At 38.5% G+C, this 20,652-nt stretch overlaps 1 protein-coding gene across 2 annotated transcripts in view; it reads left to right on the top strand.

Annotated features, from left to right (window-relative positions):
* Positions 1-11,589: 11,589 nt before the first annotated feature.
* The window catches only part of Adad1 (adenosine deaminase domain containing 1), a 32,941-nt gene continuing 23,878 nt past the window's right edge, over positions 11,590-20,652 (top strand). The window contains exons 1-5 of one of the 2 annotated variants that reach the window (XM_027391817.2): positions 11,590-11,707; positions 12,074-12,253; positions 12,858-13,046; positions 15,295-15,462; positions 17,355-17,423. In XM_027391817.2, coding sequence (XP_027247618.1) covers positions 11,590-11,707; positions 12,074-12,253; positions 12,858-13,046; positions 15,295-15,462; positions 17,355-17,423 — 724 coding nt within the window. Of the gene's footprint in view, positions 11,708-12,073; positions 12,254-12,857; positions 13,047-15,294; positions 15,463-17,354; positions 17,424-20,652 lie in introns of those variants that run through there. The other variant, XM_027391818.2, reaches the window with a different exon arrangement.

The raw sequence follows: 20,652 nt of genomic DNA, 5'->3' as shown, positions 1-20,652 counted from the left end.
TACTCAGTGGGAAAAAAAAAAACAATGGAATCCTGAAATTCTCAGGAAAATTGATAGAACTAGAAGAAACCATCCTGAGTGAGGTAACCCAGTCACAGAAAGACAAACATGCTATATATTCACTCATATATGGATTTTAGACATAGAGCAAAGGATTACCAGCCTACAATCCACACCGCCAGAGAAGCTAGGAAACAAGGAGGACCCTAAGAGAGACATACATGGTTCCCCTAGTGAAGCAGAAAGGGACAAGATCTCCTGAGTCAAATTGGGAGCATGGGGGGAGAGGAGAGGGAGTTAGGAGAAAGAGAAGAGGAGAGGAGGACAAGAGAGCAGGAAGATTTAGTCAGGAAGAATAGAGGAGAGCAAGAAAAGAGATACCCTAATAGAAAGAGCCATTATAGGTTTAAAGAGAATTCTGGCACTAGGGAAATGTCCAGAGATATGCAAGGTTGACCCCAACTAACAATCTAAGCAATATTCGTGAGGCTACATTAAATGCCCTTCTCCAATAATGAGGTTGATGACTACCTTATATGCCATCTAGAGCCTTTATCCAGTAGCTGATGGAAGCAGAAGCAGACACACCCACAGCTAAATACTGAGCTGAACTCTGGAATCTAGTTGCAGAGAAGGGGGAGGAGTGATGAGCAAAGGGGTCAAGACCAGGCTGGAGAAACCCACAGAAACAGCTGACCTGAACAAGGTGGAGATCATGGACCCCAGACTGATAGCTGGGAAACCAGCATAAGACTTTTCCAGACCCCGTGAATGAGGTTGTCAGTTTGGAGATCCAGTTAATCTATGGAGCCTCTGGTACTTCCAGGGAAGTATGTGGATAGGTATTTATCCCTAGTACAGGAATGAACTTTGGGAGCCCACTCCACAAAGAGGGATACTCTCAGCCTAGATGCATAGGGGAGGGCCTAGACCTATGACAGACTCTGAAGATACCCCATGGAAGGCCTCACCCTCCCTGGGGAGCAGAATGGGGATGGGATAGGGGGTCTGTGGGAGCAGGGGAGGAGGGGAGGGAGAGGGTACTTGAATTGACTTGTAAAACAAGCTTGTTTCTAATTAAAAATTTAAAAAGGAAAAAATATGTTAATGCAAATAAAAAGATAATTAAAATTATCAAAAAAAAAGTTACAGGGAAAAGGTCACCAGAGGTTTCAGAGCCATTAGATATTGTTCTTTTCCGATGGTGAGTACAAAGATGCTCATTTTTTATCATTACACTCTATTTAATCCTTTTGTGCATGTATGTAATCCTTTATGCTTATGTATTCATAAGGTATAAATGTTATATAAGGTATAAATGTACACTTGTGGAAAACACTAGTACGTGTGTAGGCATGCTAAAAAGAATCATACAATCTAAAATAATACTTCAGTAATTAGTGTACCTGAATAAATAAATATTCAAAAGTAGGTGTAGGAGTCAGTAGCACAGACACTGAGGTCTGCAATTAATAAATGGGACCTTCTGAAACTGAGAAGCTTCTGCAAGGCAAAGGAAACAGTAAGACAAAACGACCGCCCACAGAATGGGAAAAGATCTTCACTGACCCCACATCTGACAGAGGGCTGATTTCCAAAATATACAAGGATCTCAAGAAGCTAGCCACCAAAACACCAAACAATGAAATTAAAAAGTGGGGTGCAGAACTAAATAGAGAATTCTAAACAGAGGAATATGAAATGGCTGAAAGACACTTAAGTGCTCAAAATCCTTGGCCATCAGAGAAATACAACTCAAAACAACTCTGAGATACCACCTCACACCTGTCAGAATGGCTAAAATAAAAAATACCAATGACAATCTATGCTGGAGAGGATGTGGAGAAAAAGGGACACTCCTCCATTGCTGGTGGGAATGCGAACTTGTAAGACCACTCTGGAAATCAATATGGCGGTTGCTCAGAAAAAATGTGAATCAGTCTACCTCAAGATCCAGCCATTCCTCTCTTGGGTATATACCCAAATAATGCACGTTCATACAACAAAGACATATGTTCAACCGTGTTCATTGCAGCATTGTTTATAATAGCCAGAACCTGGAAGCAACCTAGATGCCCCTCAACTGAAGAATGGATAGAGAAAATGTGGTACATTTATACAATGGAGTACTACTCAGCAGAAAAAAACAATGGAATCTTGAAATTCGCAGGCAAATGGATGGAACTAGAAGAAATCATCCTGAGTGAGGTAACCCAGTCACAAAAAGACAAACATGGTATGTACTCACTCATATATGAATTTTAGACATAGAGCAAAGGAATACCAGCCTATAATCCTCTTCACCAAAGGAACTAGGAAACATGAAGGACTCTAAGGGATAAAGGAATGGACTTCAGGAATGGGAAGAGGCAGGAACTCCTGAGCTAATTGGAAGTATGAGGTAGGGGAGAGGGAGCTACCAGATTGAGAGCAGGAGAAGAAGAGTGGAGGAGAGTAAATGGAGGGGCAGAAATATTGAGTTGGGGGATAAATAGAGGAGAGAGAGCAGGATGAGAGATACCATATTAGAGGGAGCCATTATAGGTCCGAGGAGAGATATGGCACTAGGGAGATTTCCAGAGACCTACAAGGATGACACGAACTGACAATCCAAGTAATGGTGGAGAGGATAAAACGCCCTTCCCCTAAAATGAGATTGATGGCTACTTTTTATGCCATCCTAGAGCCCTCATCCAGTAGCTGATGGAAGCAGAGGCAGACATCCACAGATATACTCTGAACTGAACTCTGGAACTTAGTTGAAGAGAGGAAGGAATGAAGATCGAAGGAGTCGGTACCAGGTTGGAGAAACCCACAGGAACAGCTGGCCTAAACAAGGGGGAGCACAACGACCCCAGATGCTGTCTGGGAGGCCAGTACAGGACTGATCCAGACACCTGAACATGGATGTCAATGAGGAGGCCTCTGCACTCAGGGGGCCCCTGGTAGTGGATTAGTATTTTTCCCTGGTGCAAGAAGGGACTTTGAGAGCCCATCCCACGTGCAGTGTTACACTCTGGCCCTGGACACATGGGGAAGGGCCCAGGACCAGCTCAGGAAGATTTGGTGGATGTTGCAGAGCCCCAGTGGAGGGCCCTACCCTGCCTGGGGAGTGGTGGGTAGATGGGGAGGGGGGTAGGTTGGGAGTTGGGGAAGAGGGATAGGGGTGAGGGGAGGGAGAGGGAGAAGGGATCAACATGTGAAACAAGCTTGTTCCTAATTTGAACTAATAAAAAAAAAAAGCAGGTGTATTGTTAATAACTCAGGTTGGAAATTTGGCCAAACCACGTCTAAAGGTTAGGCACAGCAAAACTGAAGAAACTAAAGGTAGAAAACACCTTAAGGAAACTTCTTGTAGACCTTTGCATGGAGATGAGTGTTAATAATAGAACAAACCTCCAGAAAAGCCACATGCTCAGTCACAGACCTTGTCCAGTAAAGAGTGATTAAGGGGAAGCTAACTGATGACACCAGTTCTATATTCTTTTGCCATCTCACTGTGTAACTGGCTTGACAGAAATGAAGATATTCAGAAGTGACACTTGCTCTCCTCAGTTTGTATATCTCACTATTGAAAAGATGGGTCTTAGGGAATTGGAATTTCTCCAGAAAAAAAAAAAAAAAAAGTATTGTTGGGAGAAAGCCTAAAGCCTGAGTCAGACAGAAAGGAAACTTTTCTCCTAGAAATGTTTTCAACTTGCAGGTGGGTAGAACAAAAACAATGATGGGCCCAGGACTATTTAACCTCACTTGAGGACCCAGAAGATGCTGTTAGGGTGTCAGTGTATCTTTGCCCTCTTCCTTCTATGGCTACATTGAGTAAAAATCTCCTTTCACTATTGATTTGGATTTTTTAATTGTCTTATCAAGGACAGGTAACCAAATATGGCTTGGTAGGGCACAGGCTGTGACACTAAGTCCAGTAACAGTCACTGGTGTGTCAACTTCTGATGCCTCTCTAGCTCCCCCAACAACTGGTCACCAGAGGTGTCTATGAAATTCATTTCATTAGTCAAGCTTACCAGAGAAGCAAGTTAAGTACCTATTTTGGTTATAAAAGCTAAGAGAATACCAGAAATTTAATTACTGAACAAAACAATGGTGCTGACCTCCATTCTCTGTTTTTCTTAAACTACTAAAATTGTCCCCAAACTTCCTTCTGAGACCATATTTTAAATCCTTTTATTAACAAACTAAGAGCCTATGAAAGGGAACCCCAGTTTCCCCAGTAACATCAAGCATCCAACATGGGGCTTTCCCAAAGTTTCCTTTAACATGGAAACCCAGATGGAATCTTAAAGTTCTGAGGACAGAACAGGTGAGCATATTCCAAGATTCTTGACTCCCACTTCTTTTGTTCATCACTGCTATTCCCTCAGTTCTGAGGAGACCTTGGATCATCATGTTTAGGGGAAGAAAGGAAAACAAAGCATCTTGACATTGTTAGGCCTGCAGGTCCTGGCCAAAATAGAGGATGACAGTGTGACAGGTAAGACAGTGCAGAGGTTCCTTCATCTTGTATTGCTGAGACCATTTTAGATTTACTAAAATTTGATCTTGATGGAGAATCCTGTGAGAAATTACCCAACTCGATTCTAGGAACCACAGGTCAAGATGCTCCAACTAACTTATCTTCTGTTACCATCCTCTCCAGATAGCTGTTTATCTTAGCTTCTGTTAAACTGCTTCCTTTCCCGAAACTTTCCCTTGTAGCTGCCAAGCAAGATACCAGGAAGTGGTTTTTGCTTTCAAAAACCCTGTATCCTAAACACTTCAGACTATATTTAGGTCTTGAATACATGAGTGTAGTCCTAGCCAGCTGGAATAAAGACTCAATTGGCTACAAACTGTCTGGTCATCTCTGTTGAGCTCCTTGTAACACCAGCACTTAGTCAGTGGTTCTCAACCTTCCTAATGCTGTGACCTCTTAATCCAGTTCCTCATGTTGTAGTGACTCCCCAACCATAAAATTATTTCATTGCTGCTTCATATCTGTAATTTTGCTACTGCTTTGAATTGCAGTGTAAGTATGCTACACAGGACATCTGATGTGTAACCAAAAGGTTTGCATATCTCAACCCACAGATTGAGAACTACTGACATAGGCCTTAAACCGTGGTCCCTATGCATTTGATCATCTAAGAGGGTAGATGTACACACAAGGCTGCTTTCTCCTCCTCGGTTTCTCCATGTGGTACAAAAGCAACAGTGCTGACTGTGGGCATGTGCACTCATTCTTCATGGGCCCTTGTTGCAGATGACTCAGGAGTCACAGAGAAAGCCAACAAGATCCAATGACTTGGTATTTTTAGTTACCCCTGATGGTAAGGTATGTGGACACCCTTGGATTTAGACCATGGAATCCCTTGCTCTTTTCTGTCTCCTCAGTTTCCTTACTTTGCTGTTTTGAGGCTTCATACTTCAGGGTTACTTTCCCTGTTGCACATGTACTGCTGCTGTATCTGTAGTAAGCTAAGTTGGGTGCTCATTTTTTGTTTATTTTTGTTGTTGTTATTTAAAGGTAGACTGTAATCATGGTTCCTAGGTGTTCCTGTTGTCATGTAATACAGTCATTACATATCTTGTATTAGACTAAGAAGTTAATACCATATGTCCAAGTTGGGTTTCTTTGGTTTCTGAGACAATTTACACAGTATATCAACTGGTTTCTTGAAGGGAAGTTGTTTTCCTTGTGCCTTTAGCATGTCCTGTCAAAATAGGCAGTTTTTACTTTTGGGTTCCCTTCTGATCATGCCAAGAAGAAACACAAGATCCAACAAAAGAGGCAATATACCCTTTTATGGAAGAAAAAAAGAAGAACAAAGCTTGATCATTGCAAATCAAGGCAACTTTTTGTTCCTGGCCTTGCACGAAGCTTAGTCCTGAGTAAGGTATCTCCAAAATTACCCTGACTCCCGATATAGCAGGCAAACACATGCTGATTGAGGGTATAGGCTCTAAAACAGTGGGTCTCCCCGAACAGCAAGTCTAGCCAGGAAGAAACTCACATTATACACAGGTAAAGGCAAATTCTTGTGTTGGCTTGATCCTATTTGATCATGGATGCTGGCTGCCCCATGGCATAAAATTCAAAATGTTAGGGGGTGATTCTGGAAAATCCATTCCAAGGTTGTGAGTTTATTAAAATGCATTTTTTAGTATAGACTTTAAGCACAGGGGTTAATAAAAACTCCAAGAAAGCATGGGTCATGCCCAGCTGTTGGTAGAGGATTTTCAAAAAGTGTTATGATTAGGTATCTTTACAATGGTTATGTAAGAATCCTGTGAGTTATCTTTAAGTCACATTGCTCAAAGAGTAAGATTTAAAAGTTTCAAGAATTAAAGAATTTCCTTTCATTAAAAACTAAAGTTGTAAAGTGGATTTATAAGAGATATGATTTAGATTTGCAAATGAAACTGTTAATCCCACCAAGCAGAGAATAAGACCACTACCACAATTTTTGAGCCAAATTTGAAGCAAACTTTATTAAATACTGGCTGGGATGATGGACATTGGCCAGGTCCATACCTTAGATTCCCAAAGTATGGTGGGGAGATTACACTAGTCAGAGGCTCATGATGGCAAATCTCACAAGGTTATGTACTTCCTGCCTTCATCCAATCATGGGCAAGCATACATCCTGACGTGTTTCTTGCCTACGTACCTCCCACCTACATGTGATACAGCATAGTCTGTACAATTAGGGCAACCAACCCTGTTTACAGAACTGAAAACACTGGGCTTGTAATCTTACATGAACAGCCCCCAGCATTCAAGGAAGTTATCTGTCCTCGAGCAAGAGGGGCTTAAAGGTTAGAGGCATTTCTGTTTTAAAAATCTTTTAAGCACAGTAATTGAAACTTAACCCTCACAAAATGTGTTAAGACTCATGGTTATAAATAATTTTGGACCTAAGTAAACATCATTATTTCCTTTAACATTTTGAGATATCTCCTCTGTAGTAATTTTGGCTTTATCAGAGGTGTTCAAAGTTTCCTGACAATAGGAAAAGCAAGCTGGATCCCTGGATGAGAAAAGTTTCATTTCTTTTCCTTCTCATGCCCCTTCATTTTCTTTCTATTCTTGCAAATCAATATGGCAATAACATTTTAATTTAAAATGTTTGCTAATATAGAATATAATTTATTTTCTAAAAGTTCCATTTCCACAATTTGTTTGGTTCTTTCACACCATTAAGGCTTACCTCACTCATTCCAAAGGACAACTGTCAGCCTACAATCTCACTATGTTGTTAGGCACTCTGGTGGTGGTACTGCCTCAGCTCCCAAGCATGGGCTTTAAAAGCCATGTGTCACCAAGATTTTACACATCTGTCTTGATGAAAGGGTTCTGACCATTAGGGAAATGCATATTTAAATCACAGTTATGTACTATTATAATGGAAAATAGGATTTATCACTGATTACTTTTAATAATGGAAAACATATCATTTTAGAAGTTTGGCAGTTTCATATGAAGTTAAATGTACATTTACTAAATTCCCCAGCAACATTCCTAGGTACTTACCTAAATAAGTGAATATTTCATATTTCATAAATTTCATAAATTTATTTATTTATTTATTTATTTATTTATTAGTTCAAATTAGGAACAAGCTTGCTTCACATGTCAATCCCTTCTCCCTCTCCCTTCCCTCCCCCAACCGTCCCCCAACCCCCTACCTTCCCCCTACCCCATGCCCCCTCCACTCCCCACTCAATGGGGGCTCCCCAAAGTCCACCACATCATCCTGGGCCAGGCCTAGGCCCTCCCCCATGTGTCCAGGCTGAGAGGGCATTTCATATATAATTTTTTATAATGGCATATTCATAACTGCCCAAATGCAAACAACCAAGATATCCTTCAATAAGTGAATGTATAAGCAGTAGCACAATATACTGCAAAGTATATTGTATATTACAACTCTGCAATTAAAAAGTCACTGGCCCTACATAATAATATGGTGAAACATTTTTCAATAAATTATTTTTATTTTATGTTATTGGTGTTTTGCTTGCATGTATGTCTGTGTGAGGGTGTCAGAAGTCCTGGAACTGGAGTTACAGACAGTTGTGAGCAGCCGTGTAAGTGCTGGTAATTGAACCCAAGTCTGAGGAGCAGCCAGTGCTTTCAGCCCACATGAGCCATCTCTCCAGCCCACATGCATGAATCTTAATTTACCTAAATTTTTAAAAATGACAGAGCCCAAATGTTACTATTACAAGACATTATGAAAACGAACTATAGAAACAGGAAAAAAAAAAAAAAACCAGATGAGTGATTGTCAGAAGGAAGGAGAAGGAGGAGCTTCCTCAGGAGAGAAAGCTGAGAGTGATGAAACTCCTTAGCTGGTAAATACAGGAGTGTGCTGAGAGAACCCCTATGTCCTCTGTTTCTGTAATACTGCTACTATAGCATTATTATGCTTTCCCATTGAGAAATCACTTCAAGCACTTGGAGATTAATGAAGGAAAATTTCTTTAAGAATAGTCCAGGTCAAAAAAAAAAAAAAAAAGCGGGGCGTTGGTGGTGCACGCCTTTAATCCCAGCACTTGGGAGGCAGAGGCAGGTAGAGTTCGAGGCTAGCCTGGTCTCCAGAGCGAGTGCCAGGATAGGCTCCAAAGCTACACAGAAACCCTGTCTCGAAAAACCAAAAAAATAAAAGAATAGTCCAGGTCTAATTCTGGCTAATGTATAAAGGGGATCTGGCCCTGAAGAGAAATCCCTTATGGCTTATAGAGGTTAGTTGCCTTTAGATTTATGACCCCAAGTTTCATTTTGGTCAGTTAGACCTGTCTTACAGAGACAGAAAACTGCAAGACTTCAGACATGTGAGTTTACATATTGTCACAGTTATGTAAAAGAAGTCACAGCTGTTCTTTGGGGCAGCTGTTAACCAGGGTCACTGCTGCCTTGTATAACTGTGCTCTTCCCTGTTAAGAAGCACAGGGTTTTAATGATCAGTTGTTAGCCAAGCAGAAGTATATTCCTTTTGATATGTGGATAGGGCTTGATAAGTGCTGTCTTGGAGAACAATCTTAACAGAAACATCCTCATCACATCTAAGTCGTAGCTATGTTGGAAGGTCAGCTTCACTCTTCTTATCGTCCTGTAGTTTTCTGGGTGTGTGTGGGGGGGTATAGTTTATCATGGTATTTATCTGGAGTTATGGCAGTGCTTCTTCAACTAACTCCTACTTCTGCGTAACTAAATATTTTCTAAGCAAACTTAGTGGCAAATCCTTTAAGATATTAGTTTACTTCTACTTTCTCCTTCACCTCTACAGAATTTCTGTAACTGTGTATAATTTTGAAAAAGCATCAGGCAAACAAAAATGGAGGGTTATGATCATAGAAATGGGAGGGACTTTTATCACCATGTTTCTGGAATGCCTTTAATGTCCCCCTAGACACAGGAACAACGAATGCTGGCTGACATTGAAATGTTTGGGTAATGATTATTTGAAGACTCCTGCCTTTCATAGTGGAAGTTATAGCAAATTAACCTGTTGAAGAGAATCACTTGGAAAGAGAAATACTACTGCCTTAGACTCCAGAGCAAAGTAATGGGGAAAAGGTTCTACCTGTGTTAACCTGGAGCTTCCTGTTTCAAGGCCATGTGAGACATGCTACCTGTCCAGTCCTGCAACCACCAGGCATTTGACTCTGCTAATAACTTTATCTACCTAGTTAGCCTTCCAGTTAGGAAGTCTCCATAAACATTATATATCACTTGCTACCTGTTTTTCTTGTCTCTCAGATACTCCATGACTAGAGATGGCTATTTGACAAAAATATCTGACCTGTACTCTTCAAACACATCTAAGCATAAGAAACATGACTTAAAAAATTAGCACAAGGACTGGAGGGATAGCTCAGCCGTTAAAGGCTAGGCTCACAACCAAGATAAATAAATAAATAAATAAATAAATAAATAAATAAATAAATTTAGCATAGACCACATGAGACAATTTAGGAACAATTTCTAAATGTATGTGACAACCTGAATCCTGAAAGAAAAACTGGACATTAGTAGGGAAATTCTAAAATCCAAAGGAATGTTTATGTCAAGTGTTAATTTCTTAATTTTGATAAATTTGCATGGTTATATAAAGTAACACAAGGGGAAACAGAGGAGCTCTACTGTCATATTTTTTCTATAAATTGTGTATTTTAAAATTTCACTTCGTGTGTGTGTGTATGTGTTCATGTGTGCGTGTGTGCATGCAAACATTAGAGGAGAATCTATAAGAGTCAATTCTCTCCTTTTAAGAATCAAATTTAAGTCGTGCTTTGCAGCAGATGCCGTTACCCACTGGCTGTATCTCATCTATGTAATATCTTTTGTTCCCTCACATTCTGTTCCACATCTACCTTTATATTTCACCCTTATAATGGGATTTTGTTATTAAACATTTTACTTTCATCTTTTTTTAATCAACAAAAAATCCTGGATTATTAGTTATTAATTGGCTTTTGCTCAAGCAAACTAATCAAGACATCTTGATAATTAAAGAAACATATTTATTTAAATGTTACAAGAATGAGATTGTTTTACCTTCAATTTCACTACATACTTGTGGACGAATATTATTTCTTGCTACACTTGGGTAAATGAGCATCAATTCTACTGTCCTTTCTCTTTCCTTATTTTTAAAAATAGCTCTAATTCTTGAGAAAACCTGTCCATACATGTAAGAGTAGAGTCATTAAAATGTGAGTTTTGTGCTAACAAAATTCAATACTTCGAATTCCTTCTTGATTGCATGCCAACACTTGGTAATTTGCTGTTTAAAATATTTTCAGCTTATTGGTCTAGAAGAAAAAATAGAAAAAAAATATTTTCAGCCACCTATCAGGTAACACCATGGTTAGGTTCTCCTTCAATTTTTATGAGGAAAAAAAAAAAGACTAAAAAGTTTCGGAGGGGGGGTGGCAGAGGGAGACAGTCATCCAGATTTCAGGGCCATTTGCTTCCAGCCTTACATCTGACTTCCAGATTGTTCTTTGGGGCACCCATTGTGGATCCTCAGTTTGTCAAAGGTCTAACCACTGGGCCCTTCTCAATTTCTACCTGGAGATAAAGTGAAGAAGAGTGTTTTTGAAGTAAGTCTTAGGCTGCCTCGAAGGACACTTACATGGGGTTAAATAGCCATCTGGTGTTTTGTGAGGGCTGGCACCCTGGGTGTCAAGACAAGCAGTCACGTGGTGCTCTGTGAGGACTGGGGAGCCAGCTGGGGTGAGGACAAACAGCCACATGAGGAGGTGAGGGGAGCGGGGTAGGGGAAGAGGCTGAACCTTGGGATTTTGACTTCCACAGAGAGAGAAAGCTGCCGACCTGACCATGGCAAGGAGAACAGGGTGAGGCCTGGAACCTGTGCAGCGTTTGACCTGAGCAGGACCAGGCTACGCACCGTGAGGCACGTGAGGCGCAGGGGCGGGGCCGAGAGCCGGGGTCTTTGCTAATTGGACGACCGGAGCCGCGGGGGCGCAGGCCCCACTCCTCAGGGTCCGCACGAGGGGCCTTTTGAAAGACGCGACTGGCCGCGTGCCCCGCAGAGGCCTGAGGTCGACGGTGGCAGCTCAGCGATGGCGACCGCGGGCGGCAGCCGACGAGCCCCGGTCCCGGGCCCTCGGCTCGGCCTGCCTCTGGCCGCTCACCTGCCTGCGAGCCTGGGCGGAGAGGGCGCGAAGGACAGCCTCGGGGGTATGCTGGCAGGGAGGCCGCCGGTTTGGTTCTGTCCTGTCCTGTTCTCATCTCTCTAGACTTTATCCCTCAGTCCTGAGGAAGAGTCTGGTTTTCTTTTCACACCCACTCCATGGCCCCTCCTTTCCCTTTTGTATATGGGCTTGGGAGAGGGGTTCTGAAGACTTCATTGTCTGTTAAAACAGAGTATAGTTCTGAGGTCAATGAAAGAGGGGTTTGGCAATAGCTATGAGAGCCTATGTGTATTGCGTGGAAAAAAAAAAAAATCTGTGGATTTCTCTTTCTCCTCCCAGGGAATTTGTTGTTTACCTAGGAACTTGTTATTTACATAGGATTTTCACTTTCTGCCAATTTCATCCTAAACAGGTGAGAAAACTTCTGGAAACAATGACTGGTTTCAGAGTTCCAGGGTCCCTAGCTTTGCTCAGATGCTGAAAAAGAACTTACCAGTTCAGTCATCAGCTCAGACGGTCACTTTGCCCACCGGTTATTCCTCCGAAAGTTGTAGCCTATCGAATATGGCATCCAAGGTTACACAAGTGACAGGTACAACTTTCTTTTTATTTGTAGAAGGGCCTTGGTTCACTAAAACCCTGGGATTGCCAGTGAGTGCCATGTCTGTGTATTTATTTGGGGGTGAGTGTGTGTCTATCATCTTTGTGGCCCTGTCTCATTTGTGGAGTTAGTAACTGTGACAGAATAATAAGTGGCCTATAGAATTCTTTAACCTTATCACTTAATATAACCTAATAGAAAGTAGAGGCAAACATACTGTAAAACTTAGGTTGAAATGGAATCAGACAGCTTACAATGACTCAGTGGAATAGGTAGGCATTATAACAGCAGGTTAGAGCATAAAACTAGATTGTAGTCCCAATAAAACCATATGGTCTAGGCCTTAGAGAGGTCATCTTTAAAAATGACTTATCTTTGAAACCATCACTAAAATTCCATTATTTTTCTATCATTAATATTTCAGTACAATGTGTCTTTGGTATGCCAAAAGACATTTACAATAGCAGGTAATGCCTATATGTGTGCCCAGATTGTCTAGAGGGAACTTGGGGAAAACATGCTTTTGTAAGAAGGATTTAGTACTTTTGCTCATCCTCTTTAAACCAAATTAACCAGTATAAACATTTGTTCTTAGGTAATTTTCCAGAGCCATTGCTTTCCAAAGGTCTTTCATCTATTTCAAATCCTGTCCTTCCTCCAAAAAAAATACCTAAAGAATTTATAATGAAATACAAACGTGGAGAGATAAATCCTGTGTCAGCCTTGCACCAGTTTGCACAAATGCAGCGTGTTCAGCTTGACCTTAAGGAGACTGTAACAACAGGCAAGTTTGAAGTTGTGTCGAATTACCCCAATACTAGCATTTTTTCCAATAAAAGTGGGGCATATAAGTTGTTCTACGTTCACTTAGGACATGTATGTATGTATGTATGTATGTATGTATGTATGTGTATATGTGTCCTGAAGCTATAAAAAGATGCTGTGACTGTGATACCCAAGAAAACAATATTGTCAAAATTTGGCCCCTTAAATTCAAGGATTTGATCTGAAAAGAACACTTCCATGTTTGATATTGTATGTACAGACTTGACTGTTGGTTTCTTCCACTCTCCCTTAAACTGAAAAAAAGTGGATGGCTACAGGATTATAATCAGTTAAAACTAGAAGAGGCTTCTGCATCTTCAGAGCAAAGCAATGGGGAAAAGGTTCTACCTGTGTTAACCTGGAGCTTCCTGTTTCAAGGCCAATGTGAGACATGCTACCTGTCCAGTCCTGCAACCACTAGACATTTGACTCTGCTAATAACTTTATCTACCTAGTTAGCCTTCCAGTTAGTAAGACTCCATAAACATTATATTGTTGTGGACAAATAGTAAGAACTTTAGGAACTTGGGAAAATAAGAGAATTGGTACTTTGAAGAAGCATTGACTAGCCAGGCAGTGATGGTGCACACCTTTAATCCCAGCACTTGGGAGGCAGAGGCAGGCAGATCTCTATGAGTTTGTGGCCAACCTGGTCTACAGAGCAAGTTCCAGGATAGCCAGGGCTACACAGAAAAACCCTGTCTCAGAAAAGAAGAAAAAAGAATAAGAAAAGCATCGACTAAAAAATGTGATAACAAAACCACAGCTTTAAAATATTTGTGGACATGCATAGAGTTTTGTTTATTTTTCCAACTTTTGCCTGTATATTCCTATATGTATCTCAAAGATTTTCAACATAATTTAAAACTTTGGAAATTTTACTGAAGATTTTTAGTAAGTTTCTTTGGGTGAAATACCAGTAAAGTTAACATGACAAAAATATACACTAATGTACATGTAGTATTTTCATAAAGTAAACAGTGGTCTCAGTTTTGTTTTCCTACATTATTCGCAGATCAGCCTTGGGAAATGTAAGCTACTAGTAAAAAGATAAAAAATGCCCAGTGAAACTGCTTCACTGGTCTGAAGATGGCGAGTAGTATTCATTTTTGTCAGTAAGTTTGTGAGCCTGTGTTATAAACGTGTTGAGGTGCAAAGGTCAGCATCCTAATACAGAAGACTTTCTAACAAATTTAATGTGCAACATACATACAAAGAACTATCTGAGCCACTTGTTCAGAATGTAAAATGTTCTCTGGTTTAGTAGTTTAGATTGAAATACTGTTAAACATGGAAAAATGGTAAATTGAGTTGTTTAGGTAAGGGAGAAAAGGTGAAATTAGCCAGATATAGATTTAAGTTCCTAGTAAAATCTTGAGTGTATCTCTTAAAGGCAATGTAACATGGTTGTGAATATGTGAGAAAATAAGATAAGATAGTGGTGTGTGTGTGCAGTGATCTTGTCCCTAGCCATCCCTAACCAAAGAGTGGAGAGTAGAGATTTAGTAGAGATTCCTAACACTAAAATGTCCCACCTGTAAATTTAGAAAATGATTAAATTTCAATTTTCATGAGCCAAATACAAAATTCAAGTAACAGTGTAAACATAATCCTGTTGGGGAAATTTTTGGGAGAAGAGGCATTCAGTTGAATTCAGAAGATACCTCTTCTCTTGCTTTATTTCTTCCTGTATGTTTTCTGATCTGTTCCCTGAGCTGTAATGGATTCTGTTATGATGCTTAAATGTGTATACAAAGTGTCTTCAATGGTATTCCTTATAATTTGGAGCTTATAAAATTAATAGGGCAATCCAAAGATGAAAGAAATTTTACTTGTATTGAAATTTTAAATATTGATACTGTTAGAAATCTTCAAATATTTTACTACCTCTCAAGTAGTCCAGTAAATATTTGAGTGCTAACTGTTGCTATGCATTATACTATATTTTGAAGCTGTCTTTATTTCTTGCATTATATTTGAAGCCAATGCAGCTGCTTGAACTCATTGAATCAATTTAAGGGATGATATAACTGTAATTTTAATCCCTAATTGATCTACAAAAAGTTGAATTTACACTAAAAGGTTATCATTTAATACTAAACAGTTTTTCAGAATTTTATACTGGAATAATTTCCTAACATTCAGACATTACTTGCAAAGAATAGTGTGTGAATTATTGTAGCATTCATTCTGGGTTCTTTTTCAAGGTAATGTTATGGGACCATATTTTGCTTTTTGTGCTGTGGTGGATGGTATTCAATACAAGACTGGACTGGGACAAAATAAAAAGGAATCTAGATCCAATGCAGCAAAATTAGCTCTTGATGAGCTTCTACAATTGGATGAGCCTGAGCCAAGAGTTATAGAGCCAGCAGGTAAATTCAGCTGACTACAATGTGTTTGAACATGTCATTTTCCAGAAGGAACTGTAAAAAGACTTATGTTAATGAAGGGTTACTTAACAACTACAAAATTACAGAATTTGAATAATTCCTTTCAGTTGCTCTTTGCTGAACTGTTTCATAGTTACAATGATCTTGTATTTTCATCACCAAAAGATGTACTTATGTTTTGCCAATAGTCACACCAAAGGATGTAAAGTAGTATCTTTTGTGGTTTTGACTTAAATTTCCCTGTTGATGTGTGATGATAAGAACCTTTTCGTGTGTTTATTGGAGATTATCATTTTAAGGAGGAGAGACAAATCCTGTTTGAGTCATTTCTTCTATTTTCAATTAAGTCTATTCTTACTGATTTCTTAAAACTCTGTGTCTATTCTGGGTATTTATAAGATCCATGATGTACAAATTATACATTCCATCCTGTGGAATAACTTTATTGGTAGTATCCTTTAATGTATATAGCATTTTACTTTTGATTAATCTAGTTTTCTTTTGTTGTGTGTAATCTTTGGTCTCATACTCAAGTAATTATTGCCAAATCCAATGTTGTGAGTTTCCCCCTGTGGTTTCTTTTTAGAGCGTTGTAGTTTTAGCTATTGCATTTAATTTTTTTGATAAACTTTTATTTTTGTATAAGATGCTAGTGTCCAACTTCATTCTATTGCTTGTGAATATTAGTTTTCCCAGGAGCATTTGTCAAAAAGATTGTCCTTGGCACCCCTGTCAAAAACAACTAGATTATATCTCTCTGGGCTTCTTTCTGGGCTCTCTGGTTGATGTATCTGTTCTTATGCCATAATACACTGTTTTGATTACTGTCATATTGTTTTGAATTCACAGCTTTGGAATAAATTGTTAAATCTGGGTATGTGAATTCTCTAATTTTATTCTTTTTCTACTTTGTTTGGCTATTTGTACCTGGTACTTTACAGTGAAGTTTTCCTTGTTCAGTTTTGTTTTATTTACTGAAATTATTTGCTCATAATAAGCAGAACTTAATGTCTCTAGTTTTCCTTCTGCTTGAACCATATCCTCTTGTGTAAATGGATTTTAAACCCTTCTTTTGGAGTTTTCGGCTTGCTTTTCTCAAGTCCAGGGAGTATGTGTCTAACTCTAGTTAGCATTCTCTCTGGTGTAAGATGTCAGTTAACATCACCGCTCTTTCCTTACTTGTCTCTGTATCTTTAACTGAGTTTTCATCTTGAAATTAGTTTAGAGGAGTTCTTTTTTATTTTGTTATGTTTAACTAAGTTAAAAACCTGAGCTTCCAGAGTCTCTTCATGTAAACCTTCCTGATTTATTTCCTCATGTGTTCCCTGGTTCAGTGTTATCCTCTTGTTTTTTTGTGTGCTCTTTAACTGTTAAGGCTGAGCTGGAAAACATTTGCAAAGAATAGGACTAATATCATTAGAAAGTTTGTAGCATTGTCCTGTTAAAAGCCTAGTGAGCATTTTAAATAGTTTTACTCATTCTGATGAAATGTTAATTTTAAATGTATTACATAGTATTATTGTAAACAGAAAAATGTTCCTAAGTGTCTGAAATAAACTAAGTTTCAGAATGCTTCAGCTTTTACAAAGGAAGCTAAGTGGTGCTGTTAAGATCCGGAAACTCAGAAGTTAGTTTGCACAGCTGATGTCAAAATAGGAAGACCAGCTGAGCCAGTGAGCATTTAATGATGACAGAGTTGATGGAAGTATAAAATAATAGAATCAGTATGTATTGCTATCTTGGTTATTTTTTTGGAGTGCATTTTTGGGTTACTATTACTGCAGAACAGTAAAGTGTTGACTCTCAGTTCTTTAGAAAGTTGCCATTTCATTGTTTCCTTATGTTTTGTTTTGTTTTGTTGTGTTTTTTCACAGGACCTCCTCCTATCCCTGCAGAGCCTGTTGTTACACCTGAAGCAGCATATATTTCAAAAGTACAATATGGTAGGAAATGTTCCTTTTAGAAGATTAACCCAATGAAAACTTAAAATGCACAGATATAAAAATGTGCAGACAATTCAGACAATTCATGCTTCTATTAAAGGGGAAATTATCCTTAAAAATTGCCTGTAATGAGGGAAATGAGATTGAAGAAGAAAGATTTAAAAAGGGATTTCAGCCACTTCCAATGGCACAGCCTAGCTGCTCTGGGGGCAGAGGCAGGAGGAGCCTGAAAGGATACAGTTTTACAATAATAGAAGAGTTTTGGAGCCAAATGTTAGGGAAAAGGGTGACAAAACAAATATATGGGGTTAAAATAGAAATTGAATTTTAAAGCTTTTGAAGAAAATAAAAGAGATTTGAGATCCACAAGAAATTAACTGGACACTTCATGTTAGGCCAGTTATCAAGGTCAATAGTTCCAGCCAATCTACTTCACAGTCCATTTCTAGTGGACTATATCTTCACGAGAACAGTGGTATTCTGGCTCTGAAAATAGATTCAGATTATGTATTATAATGGTTATCACTTGAAGTTGTAGTCAAAGAAGTGGTGTAAGAAGGCTGGAGAGAGAGTTTAATAGTTAAAGTATTCAGTTCCCAGCACTTAGAGCAGGTCACTCACAAGTGCAATTCCAGCTCCAAGAGGATTCAGCACCTTTGGTTCCTACAGGTACCTTCACTCACATATACAACCCCCCCAAACATACACATGATAAAATATCTTTAAAAAATAGTGTGAATGAATTTTATGTGTGTTGTGGTTTCATCTCATTATTCCTAATACCTTGTGATGCTGTTTTATTCTCTCTATAGCTGGCACACATGTATAGGGAGAACAGTATTGTACTTGCTCATTTTTCACTCATATGTGAGAGTTATATTTAGTAACTATTTGATTTGATTATATTCAAAATATTATTTCTTTCAACATTAAGACAGTTAAAAGCATGCTCTGCTTTTCCAGAGGACTAGAGTGGATTTTGTTTTCCAGCACCCACATGGGGTGGCTCAGAACTGCCTGTAACCCCAGCTCCAGGGCATCTGACATCCTCTTCTGGTCTCCATGAGTGTCCCCATGCACATGAACATTCACATAGAAAAACAGACATGCATTCACACACATAAAAATAAATGTTTAAACTAAGAGAAGAGCTATTTTAGCATATTGGTTTGTTTTCTGTGGTGTGGGGGGTTGAACCCAAAGTACATGTTAAGCACTTTACTACTGAACTATATCCTCATCTTATATTGGCACAGTGATAAATCTCAAATGTTCTTTGTGATTGTTTTAATATGCAGCAAAACATTTTCTTGCCACATCCATAATTTGTATTCTGTTGAAACTAATTGCAGTGTACTTTTCTATATCATAAGACACAAATAATATAGTACAAACCATATAGTACATTCATTCTTGGAACCATTAAAGAGAATGGAAAAACATTAATGGCCACCTTCATTGTTCATGACTAAGTAAATACAAAGAATGGACTTTAGCATGGTCCTGGTTTTATTTTTTAAATGAAGTGTATTTATATTTATAAATTGTGTTTCAAAATACCTGTAGAGAATTGGTGGTAGTTGTTCTTCATCTGGAGAGGGAACTTATGAATCTGTATCTCATTTCTATAAAAAGGAATAATTTAAAAAATTAATGAAAGTTTCTTTTTCTGCACAATGAATTCTAGGTGCTAAACAGAGCCACTAGTTCACTTAACTTTAACTAAAAGTTTAATTTTCTAATTTTGTGACTATTCTTTTACTCTTTATTTTTTTGTAATATGACTCACCTGGGTTGTTTCAAGTATAATGTTAATAATATGAGCAAATAAAAATGCAAGTTCAATGAAAATAAGAACAGATAAATGGACTTAAAATAAATTATATCCACTTAGCAGGATACTGAGACTGCTAATGCATTTGTGTGCCTTTTAGAAAATAATGATTATTAAAATAATATATTGAAAATTTAAATAGTCACACATTTCATATACATGCATTGCACAAAATCATTTCAGTTTTCTTTGAAAATATTAAATGAACTATGAACCACCTGATAAACCATTAATACCCACCATGGAACATCAAGAACCTTTTTCAGTGGTCTGGGAATGTTGGCAAATGCATGTAACCCCAGAGCTCCAGAAGCCAAGGCAAGAAGATCATGAGTTTAAGGCCAGCCTGGCCTGTATAGTGAGCTACTGTATCAGGGCCCATACAAATAGCTTTGTTCCATGTTGACTTAAGGTCAGAGAGTTCAAAATTATCCTTGCTCTTTCAAGGTTAAAGGCCTAATACCTAAAGGTCTAAAGTGTGGCTACTGAAAACTGTTTGGCCTAAAGTGTGGATGTCTTACATATATATATAACAGAATATTTGATCTAAGGTTATTAGATGTCTTAATCCTCAAGGCCAGATAACAATATGTTTGATCTAAGGTATGGTTACTATATGTTTGGAGAATTAAGGAAGTAGTTAAGTCTGTTCCTTGTATCATGGTAAAGAAGTCTTTTTGCCTTTTTCCCCCTTTTGATTGGGGTATATAAGAATTTTGAGCAATAAACTGGGATGCTCTCTGGACTCTATCTTCTGTCTCTAGCTTGTTTTTTGTTGTTGTTGTTTTGTTTTTTCTTTTTCTTTTTTTTTGCCTCAATCCACACTCTCCTTCTCAGGTATGGACCAGAAAAGTCATCAGGACCCAACAGATGTCCCTCAACATGGGGCACAGACAACAGTGTATTAAAAAGAAAACAAACAAAGCAGTGCTTGCTATACAGCCAACTTTGAGAAATGAACTAAGTGATTTTCTTGCAATTTCTTAATGACTTTTCATTAGCAATGCACAATTGTAAATGAACAAAATATCAGGTCTCCAGTGCTTCATCACATTAAAAAATAAAAATACATAAAGCATCCTGGGTAACCAATTTATATTCTTGGCTGTAAACACTGTTCTGTGGTGATTCTGGTTACTACATAGACTTATTTGAACCATCTTTCAAGGTCAGGAAGTTTTTTAGTGGGAATATGGAACTATATCAGAAGTCCAAATGTTTTTTGGTTTGCACTGGTTCTCACTGGGACAAATTCTAAGTATTTTGTGTCATAATGACTATAATGAATATGTTTTGATTGTCATAAGTTGAGGAGGATTATTACCATTGAGTGGTAGGTTGGCAATATGTAGGATAGACAGTTCTATACAGCAAAAAAAAAAAATACCCTGTGTA

This window comes from Cricetulus griseus (genome assembly GCF_003668045.3).
Source record: "Cricetulus griseus strain 17A/GY chromosome 1 unlocalized genomic scaffold, alternate assembly CriGri-PICRH-1.0 chr1_0, whole genome shotgun sequence".
NCBI classification, from domain to species: Eukaryota; Metazoa; Chordata; class Mammalia; order Rodentia; family Cricetidae; genus Cricetulus; species Cricetulus griseus.
Note: the sequence above shows the minus strand (reverse complement) of the source record. Positions and strands in the feature narration are given on the sequence as shown.